Genomic DNA, 10,504 nt, shown 5'->3' with positions numbered 1-10,504 from the left:
CTTTTTCCCTTTTTTTTTTTTTTTTTTTTTTTTTTTTTTTAATTATAGAGGAGCAAACCCACCATCCTGCGATTCAGGGACTGGTCAGAACTCCAGATGGCGACTGCGCTATGATGTCTACCAGTACTTCTTACCAGAAAACGATCTTTCTGAAATGGTACTCATGAGCCACATACGGAAGATGTCTGAGGTGCAAAGTATCAAAGCCAATGGCATTAAAGTAAGTCTGAAGCACTGGTGTACTAGGTGTGTGGCAGTGGCACTATCTTATGTTTTCTTCTCCTCTGTGCTTATCTTCCTTGAGTGACATAAGCAAGCTGCAGATGCTTCAGGCTGCTTGCTTGTATCTGGGATTTCTGGCTAGGAAATGTATAGTGAGTGGTGCATACAAAATGGTAACCACTCTCTCTTGGGATAGAGGTGGCTAGTTAGCATAGCCTGAAATAAGGCAGAATTGAGGTTTCTTGCAATGGATTCTGATATTAGGTAGATGTTAGTGACTAGTCTGAGATGTTTGTATGTCTTGCACCCTTTTCTCAATGGAACAAGCTCTTATTGCAGTGTCTTCCTGCTTCCTGAATACTAGTTTAACCACAGTGCTCCTTCAGTGATGTTGAAGCCAGCTTGCCTATAGCTATACTGCCACTCGGTGCCTGTAAATCCAGAAATAGAGCCACTTCTGACAAAGATGCATAGTCTTCTATGATGCCTGAGAGATGCTGGGGTCTGGCATCCTCATGTGCTGAGGATTGAGGATGGAACGCAAGGAAGAGAGGAGGGGGGAGAATATAGTGGAACTGGACTAGAAATGGGTGCCTTTTGGAGCAGCATAGAGAGATCTGATACATGAGAGCAAATACTTGCCGCATGTTTACCTATCCCCCAGCAAAGATATTGGAAGGGACGGAGGGGAGAATCTCAGTGGCTGTGACCTGCCTGGCCTTACTAGGGAGTAGAATGGCAGCCTTGCCTGCTTCAGAGGCCAGACCTGGGTTAGGAGACTGGCTGGGAACCTGAACTGTGTCCTCAAATGGGGAAGAGCAAAACATGAGTGGAAGAATCTTCTACTATGTTTTCTGACAGCAGAGTGCTGGAGGAAGTGGACTCTGTCCTGTGAGCCTTTAATGCTTCAATTGGTAATACTGAGAGGGTTCAGAATAGGAGAGCTCTTGCCTGGAGTTTTTGCTAATCATCTTCCTTGAGCTGCTGAGTGTTGCCTCAGCTGTATGGACACATCAACATACCATCAGTAACAGTGACAAGGAGTTCCTTGCAACTCAAAATAATACTCTTTACTGTTCCAGATGCTTACTCTGACAACTGATGACAAGACCAATGTCTACTTTTCCTCACTTCCTGGACAAGGTGTGATCTACAATGTCATAGTATGGGATCCTCTTTGGAATACTTCTGCTGCATACGTACCTGTGCATACATATGCCTGCAGCTTTGCTGACCTAGTGGATAACTGCTCTTCTCTCAGTAAGTTGGGACTTGTATGTCCTTGCCAGCTCATCTCGAGCTTGTTGTGCTCCAACATGCTGAATGGTGCTTTTGAGACTTTTTTTTAATTGTGTGAAGGAGGTTTTTGTTTTATACTGGATGTATTTTGTTACTTTATGATGGAGTCTACTTCTTGATTGAGGAGAAATTCTAGACTGTTGAAATAAGACTAAGGAGAACTATTAACAATTGAAGGTTTAACTTAATGGAAGTTTAATATGTGGCTTGCAAATATATAACTTGTAACTCTGTAGTACCACTCTAGCTTTTTCCATTTGAATTGGATACATAATCTTAAATCACTTGTAGGACTATAGATGCTACATGTGAAACTAAGCTAATAAAACATGAACTAGATTAGGATCCAGCCTGATTTTTCTAACTGTGCTGGTGCTAACAGGAATTGGTAACCTTCAAATATTTTGAAAGGAGATAGTTGCCTAAAATAAACATTAAAATGTCAGTAATAGTGGAATGACTACAAAGTCATGCTACTTTGTACAAAGTTATATAATGATAGAATTTGAGCAGAAAAAGAGCAAAGCTGCCACTCCCATTGTGACTGTGGAAGAGACAAGAATAATGGGTAGAATATGGTTCATAAAGTAAGATTTCTTCTCATGATTATTTTCTTGTATATTGTAACACAAGTAACTGTTGTCAAACTCAGTATTGCCTTATGACAACATGAGACAAATTGTCTAGGCTAAACCTCTCTAATTTGGAGAACTAGGAAAATGTGGTTTACTTTTTCAAATAGCTTAAACACCAGTAAGAGTTTTGCCTAGGAGACAGGTGAGCTGTACTGGGATGCTGACAGGCCTTTCTGTTGCATGGAAAGTATATTAAAGGGAGATTATGGTGAAGGCTTGCAGCAGTAAAGACTGTAGCTGCTGCCTGGGTCACTAATCCTGTAGTACTGATTTTTATAGGTGATTGGATGTCACTTTTCTAAAGCTGACCAGAGAATTTTCAGATAAAGCTGTATCTATATTATAAACAGCAAGTTACAGCTGCTTAACTAATTGTTACAGAAACTTTAGTCTTCTGAATAAGGAGGAAGCTCTTGATCTCTTAATCAGTGTGGAACTAGTGAAATATTCTGTTGGAGATCCTATCAAGATAACTGTTAGTTCAGGCATTGCAAATCTGCTCACATGGTGTGTCTGAAGGAGTGGCAGCCATTAAATTATCAGTAGACTTAGTAACAGCAACCTTGCCTTACCTTAGTCTCATTGTTGGAACTACTAGGTGGAATGGTCTAGTAACCCTTTCTCTCTCCTTGTAGGTAAACTCTCTACCAAAGTATTCTTCACTGCTCTTGCTGTTCTTGGTCTTTTCACTTGCTTTTTTGGACACAGATTCTGGAAAACAGGTGCTGAATGTTTTTTTGGTTGTTTTTTCTCTTCTCATAAGCCTGGTTGGAATTTCATAAATCTAACTTGCTTTATCTTAGAATGGTGGTGTTATTACTAAGATTCACTTGATAGTGATTATGTGCCAATTAGGTCCACTGCTTTGCTTTTACAGTATCTGAGCTTTTAAATGCAGAGCAAGAATTTTCTGGCATGCAAAGAATAGAAATGTAGAACTAGGGTACATGCTGGGTAACACAGACATAAATATGTAAATTTTCTACTATTAGAAGCGTTTGAGGACACCCCTTTCCAGAACAAAGTGTTGTCTGGCTTTCCTTTTGTGCTTCTCAGTCAGTGAGCTGGTATGTTCCTTCCCTGTTGTAACATGAAGATGTCTGAAGATATACTGAAGTGGGCTTGGTATGAAGTGATATGACAGCATACTAAATCTTTTTTCCTTTTTCTCTAGACTTACTCTTCATGGGCTTCATATTCACAGCATTCTTCTTCTTTGTATTCATTACGAGGGTAACTGGCCTTGGTTATGATGGTGAGTAGATGTGTCAGGATACCCAATCCTCTTCCCAAAGTATTGTTATGAATCCCTTCAGTAAAATCTGTTGTGCTTGTTGCTAGTGAGCCTTAGGATAGGAGGATGATACCTGGGTACTTGAACTGAGCTCTGATTACCATAATAGCTGAATATGCAACAGAGTAACAATTGCTTCCAACATCCAATAGTGATGCAGAATTAATAGATGCAACTCTAAAAGACAAATTTAATATCTATTCAAGGAAGATACAGATTTTTAGAAACTCTGGAAACTTGCAATGTACTTCTTTCATAATGGGTAAACCTCTATTTCAGATCAAATGCAGATTTCATCTGTAAAATGGAAGGTCTGCACCCTGCTTGTTAGACTAGCAAGAATTTGTTCCTTTTGTCTTTGTCGTACCTCATATAGTTACTTTTTTGCTGATACAAGTGCATTAGCTGTTGCAGTCATAACTGCCCTGGGAACTCAAGGTACTAATATACATAGTAGTAAGACTTTCATTCCAGCTCCATGCCACTCTGGGTAGCACATCCTTAGTTGCAGACTGGAGTCTAAGTGAAGTGCATGAAGCAAATACAGATACTCTTGTTTGGCTTTTTTCAGGAAGTTTTCATTAGGTAACAATCAAGCATGTAAGTAAAGCTCCTGATACATTATTGCAGTAACTGAAGTTTTCAGAGCCTTGGAATTTCCCCTTTTCTTTTTCAGTGCGTCTTACTTTGACAGCAGTAGCTGGAATTATTGGAGGGCTTTTCCTGGTTGCCAGCTGGTGGAGATTTGGCTCTGTTCTACTCTGTATGTTTATTATTGGACTTGTGCTGGGATTTCTCTTTTCATCAATGGTCTTCTTTACTCCACTAGGTATGCACTGAAATACTCTGCTGCAAAGTGCTGGCTATTGAGTGATGTGTCCCTGCAGCTCTAAGATGAATGTTGTTATCTGGTTTATCTTAGTGCGATGTTTAACTTTCACTTTCCAGTGTTGTGAGGACTGGAGATGTACCTGAAGCCTTCTTTCAGGTGTGCTGTAATTAAAACTACTTAGGGAATCTGTACTGGTGGGAGAAGGAAACTGCTTATTCTGCAGAGAACTTGGTGAGGCTCAGCAGTCTGTGACACCAGCTTTGCTCCAAGCATGCACTTGCTGTCTGTCTTGTTCTCTATCCAGAACAAGTCACAGTAGTAAATCTGTAGTCTGACTTGAAGGCTTCAAGCATAAAGGCATCATGGATTAAGAGGAGCTCTTGCTGTTACCTTTCACCATACTACAATGCAAAGCTCTGAGAGCACTGCACTATAAGAGTCAAACTTGTATTTGCAGCTGGACTGACATCAGGGTCTTTAGAATGACTTTTGTTAAGCAATTTGTCTGTTATTTCTCTCTTAAAAGCAAGCAGGGCTGCTGAGTTGGAATCCCTCTGGGACAGCAGAGCATCAGCCACACTGCTCTCTCTATTGTAATTTTAAATCTCAAAACTTCTGCTCAAGATCCCTTGGTGGGACAGTTTCATTCACCAGTCATCCGTGCATGACTCGAGCCACAATTCTGTGATAACCCATGCTGGGGGTCAGCATGTCCCCTCTGTTTAATTGACAGGCTTTAGAAAGCTGGGGGGGGGTGGGGGTTAGGGGGTGGAGGGAAGTAGTGTTTGAGTGACTTAATTACTCTTCCTAAAGCCGGAAGAATTTGTTGCCTTGTGTTATTGTGATGGCTGCACTTGTACCATGCCCTAGAGTCAAACTTACATAGATGCAGGTTTATAGATTATAAACTTATATAGGCAACAAAATGGCTTTTTATTGGGCAGAAGTACTCTGGTACTTTTAATTCTTACCAGATGAGTAATGTACACCTCATCAAAAAATCTTTGTTTCATGGACAAGATCTGCTGTCCCAACTTAGAGTACAGGACCTATACTCAACTGGGACACTTTTTCTGTTCTTGTTTTGACTAACTGTGTTACAATGCATCAAACAATCAGCATTTGAGCTCAAAAGCTAAGCTTTTGAACGCTTGTGATTTAACCCCAGCTGGCAGCTAAGCACCATACAGCTGCTTGCTCACTCCTCTGGTGGGATGGGGAAGAGAATCAGAAGAATAAAAGTGAAAAAACACATGGGTTGAGATAAAGACAGTTTAATAAGTAAAGCAAAAGCCACGCACATAAGCAAAGCAAAACAACAAATTCATTTGCTACTTCCCATCGGCAGGCAGGTGTTCAGACATCTCCAGGAAAGCAGGGCTCAATCATGCATAATGGTTACTTGGGAATACACATGCCTAACTCCAAATGTCCCCCCCTTCCTTTTTCCCCCAGCTTTATACACTGAGCATGACATCATATGGTCTGGAATATCCCTTGTGTCAGTTGGCGTCAGCTGTCCCAGTTGTGTCCCCTCCCAACTTGTTGTGCCCCCCCCAGCGTACTCACAGGTGGGGTGGGGTGAGAAGCAGAAAAGGCCTTGACTCTGTGTAAGCACTGCTTAGCAATAATAAAAACATTTCTGTATTATCAACACTGTTTTCAGCACAAATTCAAAACATAGCCTCATACTTGCTACCATGAAGAAAATTAACTCTAACCCAGCCAAAACCAGCACAACACTGTACTCCAGATATTTCTGAATGTATAGAATCTTTGGGGGAAAAAGCTCACCCCAACCACTTGCAAAAAAGAAAATGTTTTAATAACTAGTAAATTACATGTGGAATATGGTGTCTTTGCAGGAGACTACAGGGTCTTCCGTGATGATGTGGTGTTCTGGGTGACCTTTTCTTCTGTGGCCTTGATGATTCCAGTGCTTTTTGTTGGCTGTCCAAGAATTGTAAGTAATCTGCATTGTCACCTTGGAAGGAGAGAGGAAGGGGTGTCAGACTTCTTAATGCAAAATGTAGTCCTGTGGGATATGTATAGAAAACTTAACACACCTTCATGAAGCTCAGCACAGGACCAGCTCTAGGGGAGTTCCTGTTCAGCCCTACTTGTGCTAAATGGTCCATAAGCAAAGGAATGACTTTTTGCAGTGTTGCACACAGCATCCACTAACACCTGCATTTAGTTGACTTCTGCTGTCTTAACAGGATGTCTGGATAACAGGTGTGTGCAGCCAATTTCTTGTAGAAGAACTGATACAAAATACTACCTTAAGGAGATGGGGAATAAAGAGTGTTCATCACTCCCCTAAAGCTGTGTATTTTTCTCCCCCTCTAGCTGAACATACTGGCCTCTGCAATGGTAGGCTCTTATACAGTGATCCTAGCTATTGCTTGTTATGTCTACACAAGTCTTGCTTACATCACCTTAGACCTACTCAGAAGGGTCCTCAATGATTACTTCAGTAGAGCTTACACCAATGTGCCTTTTCAAACAAATGGTGAGTACTGCTCTTAAGACTTTTATTTATTTATTTATTTATAAACTGCTGCCTCTTTTGGTTCCATTGTGAATAGTCAGTGAGGGTAGGAAGGGATGAAAGGAGAACACAGTAAGTACAGTGTGAGATTTAACACCCAGATGATAAATTCTAGTACTCCAAAAGAAATACTGAGTAGACTCAAAGGCACCAACCTTCCCGCAGGTGATATGTGACAATGGCCCTTGGGAATGGTGCTTCTCAGGCCTGGACTGCCACCTTGCTGATAAGTTTGCAGAATGGGCAGTCAAAAGGCCTAATATGGTGACTGAACAGACTTATCTCAACTCCATGTGTGTTCTCACCTTTGCATGGAATTACTCTAGGCCTGTGAGGATGCACAGGCAATATTTCATTCCTTTCTGTCGCTAAACTTGTTCAGTGTTTGTGCTTGGGAAAGGAAGGAAAGTTCTGCTTTGATACAGGAGTCTGTTTGTTTTCTCTCTTTCAGACTTCATTATCCTGTCAGTGTGGACAATGCTGGCCCTCAGCGGAGTAACTGTGCAGCTTCGCCGAGAGAGAAGTGAAGTGCCCTTTCCACCACACCCCTATGTCACCTGGAAGCGGGAAAGGGAACGTAGAAGCACCAATGTCTTAGACCCTAGCCATCATATCCCTCCCTTAAGAGAGAGGATCCATAACAAGCTACTGCGTATCAAAGAGTTTTTTCAGAAAGAGCAGCCAGCTGGGGAGAGAACTCCATTGCTTCTGTAACTTGCCGAATAACTGGAATAACAGAGGAAGTATCTACGAATGGTGAGATGAGTGATCATCAGCAAACCAGCCAGTGGTGCAGGATTTACCACTGCCAATTTGTCCACCTTAAGAGGATTATATTTGCACAACCTGGAAGAAAAGTTATATCTTGTACACTACATGCTGTTTTATGACACTTTCCTCAATGGCCCACTGAGCCTGCTGTAACGTGTATGTCTAGCTGCAGAATCTTGTACTAATGGTCAAGTACAGGTATTTATCTTGTGGTGATCTAGTTTGATGTTTAGGTATGTGAAATACAAAACAGCCCTTGGAAAGCAACCTGTACAATGCCAGTTTTTCCCTCACAGTGTGGAAACCACTGCTGAAATACTGCCTGACTCGCTCCTGAAGATGAGCAGTCTGTCAAATTGTGAGGGATGAGAGATAAGGACCATATGCAGAAAGAGTTCCTCTAGCAGGAGCTGAAGTATCACCTTCTAACATAGGTACAAAATATGTGGCTACAGATACAATTGTTTCCAAGAAGTATTACTGAACCTTGCAAGCTAAACTAAGTGACTTGAATTTAAACTGCACTGAATTAACTGTTGTAAGCGTGCACACTGAGGGTCAGGAAGTGGACTTGATCTGAGACAAGAAGACTTTCTCCCTTGCTTTCGGATGGTTCTGTAGCAAGCTGGTCATCTGGCCTTTGTGCAGAGATGACTGCTAAGAGAACACAAGAGGTTCGCCTCCTTGTTTGCTTTCTGAACAGCCTGTGTCTTGTTTCTGCTCTGGTATAATGTCTTTTCTGATGGTGCTGTCATAAAAGAAAAAAACAAAATAAGTTCTCTGTAGCCAATGGCACTTTCTTTTCCCTGGAATTGGTTGAAACACTATTTTTATTTTTAATTAATATATCTTTTAATTTTTCCTTTAAGGGGTGAAAACAGCATCCAGCTAGCAAAATACTGACCAGGATGCTTGCTGACTGAATGTGTTCCTTACCAATTTGGATTGCATCTGCCCAAAGCAGAATGTAGTATAAAAACATATAAGGGACTACTCTTGTGTTCAGTGGAGGATTGTGAAGTTGTGGTGGCTTTATTCATTTCCTTAAAACCAAAACAAACAGCCATTTTCAAAATGCAAACCAGAGCACTGTGGTTTTAGTTCACATAAATGCACAAGCAGTCCTGAGGCTGTCCTTGGTTTTACCTGCCCTTGTACCCCATTCCCAATCCTGGTCTTCACATTCAGTGTTTACGTGGTGATCTGTCATGTGTTAAATGATGGCTGAAGACTTGCATCCTGTGTCTTGATGCAGCTCGTGGTGGCTCTTGTTCTTCTCACTGTCTTTGTACCTTTAGTGCGGGCAGCAAAGTACATAGTCCTTCCTGTCTGAAGGTGAATGGCTGTTCTGCTGTCCGAATGGAACCACCATGAGTGAATACCCTAGTGGTGGAAACTTAAGGTCTTGGCCACCACTTTAAGTTCTTGGTGGTAAGTATGTAACAAACAACTCTTCATAAGGAAACTGGCAAAAGAACTTTATCTGGGAAGTTAGTTGAAAGTTAAACCACCCTGGCAATAGAAAGGAATGAATGACTCTGCTTACCAGCCATTTTTCTTTAAGGAGTGAAAGCTTAATGACATAGTGTCTGAGGTGACTGAGTTCATCTGATGTTTAGAGAGACAAATCCCATGATTGCTTAGAGCTGGAACATCTGCCTCAAACAGCAGAGCAAGGCTGAAATTCTGCAATTGCAATTTGGGTCTTGCTTCACTGTGCTGCTGTTGTGTGGCACATGGAGGTAAATGAGGAGCTCTTTTCCCTGCCCTCTGGCAGACTGATGCTTGCTGACTGCCCTTACTGCACTGATACTGAGCATGTCTTTGCTGTATTTGATGGCAAGTAGCAAACACTTAATTTGGTATACAAATGCTCTTAAACATATTTACCTAGGGTTTTTTATAACTGCTGTGATTAACATTGTGGAAGAAACAAGTTTAACTCTAATTTTCTATATCTTTTATAATAAAGATGTCTTTTGAAAGAATATTGGAGTTAAAGGGGTCTTTTTGAGTTCAATGACACTTTTACAACTTAGCTTCTGCCTTTGGTATTGTAGGGATAGTTTTGTTCTGAAAAAAACTTTTTACTCCCTCAAGCGATGAGGTGGGGGGGAGGTTTGCTGACCTGTTTTAAGGACTTAATTGTAGTTGCAGTGACACCTAGAGGCTGAGAGTGTGGTTATGTACTTCCTCACTAGCTTCATACAGAACATGGTCCAAGGAGGCTTTTTTTTTGCTTTTTTAAATAGCTTTGTCAGATGAGGTTCTAGAGAACAAAGGAATGGTTGTCGTCCACTTCTTGACTGGAAATTAGTCTGCAAGATCATATAGGAAGTCTGTGGCAGAACTGGCCTTCGAACTCTTTTTCTGAGATCCTGACTTGAAGATTCTGTCTTTTTTTAAATTCTGCTAAAAGGTGTTACAGGAATTTTCTTCCATATTCTGTAAGCCATAGTGAGTAACAGTGATAATAATCAGAATGCAACAGGTGATCCACTAGGATGTTGAAGGGGTAGTTTTCAAGGCTTTTTTTGTGTACCCCCTGTGGCAGTTGCAAAAGGAAAACGATCCTACCCTGCTATGCCTCTGTTCTGACTGCAGAATCTCACTGGAAGCGTCTACTGCCTTGCTGCATTAGCTGGACTACCTTGCAGTTTTGCTAGCTTAAAATAATGCTATCTGATGCTCCTGAGAAATATAAGTCTAAACTATGTTCTTCTAGGTAGTGATTCCTCTGTAAAGTAAAGCATTTTGAAGCTTCATGTAAGCTGAAGCTTTCTGGGCTATGATGATGATCTACTTCCTGCTGCTGTAGAGAATTTTCCTGCCATGATGGTTCCAGTACAGTTCTTTCACCGTGTTTTCTGCAGTCTTCACTGCACTGCAATAATGCTGCA

At 41.3% G+C, this 10,504-nt stretch overlaps 1 protein-coding gene across 3 annotated transcripts in view; it reads left to right on the top strand.

Moving 5' to 3' along the window:
- TM7SF3 (transmembrane 7 superfamily member 3) overlaps nt 1-9,449 on the top strand; it is a 19,312-nt gene extending 9,863 nt beyond the window's left edge. For 2 of the 3 annotated variants that reach the window (XM_010563553.1, XM_010563551.1), the window contains 8 exons: nt 49-220; nt 1,305-1,482; nt 2,792-2,878; nt 3,331-3,411; nt 4,127-4,279; nt 6,148-6,245; nt 6,632-6,794; nt 7,285-9,449. In XM_010563553.1, the coding sequence (XP_010561855.1) occupies nt 49-220; nt 1,305-1,482; nt 2,792-2,878; nt 3,331-3,411; nt 4,127-4,279; nt 6,148-6,245; nt 6,632-6,794; nt 7,285-7,547 (1,195 nt within the window). In that variant the 3' untranslated portion in view covers nt 7,548-9,449. The remainder of the gene's footprint in view (nt 1-48; nt 221-1,304; nt 1,483-2,791; nt 2,879-3,330; nt 3,412-4,126; nt 4,280-6,147; nt 6,246-6,631; nt 6,795-7,284) is intronic. The other variant, XM_010563552.1, reaches the window with a different exon arrangement.
- Nucleotides 9,450-10,504: the final 1,055 nt, after the last annotated feature.

This window comes from Haliaeetus leucocephalus, unplaced genomic scaffold, assembly GCF_000737465.1.
Source record: "Haliaeetus leucocephalus isolate CR32 unplaced genomic scaffold, Haliaeetus_leucocephalus-4.0 Scaffold170, whole genome shotgun sequence".
NCBI classification, from domain to species: domain Eukaryota; kingdom Metazoa; phylum Chordata; class Aves; order Accipitriformes; family Accipitridae; genus Haliaeetus; species Haliaeetus leucocephalus.
The sequence above is the reverse complement of the archived record's forward strand: the minus strand, read 5'-3'. Positions and strand labels throughout refer to the sequence as shown.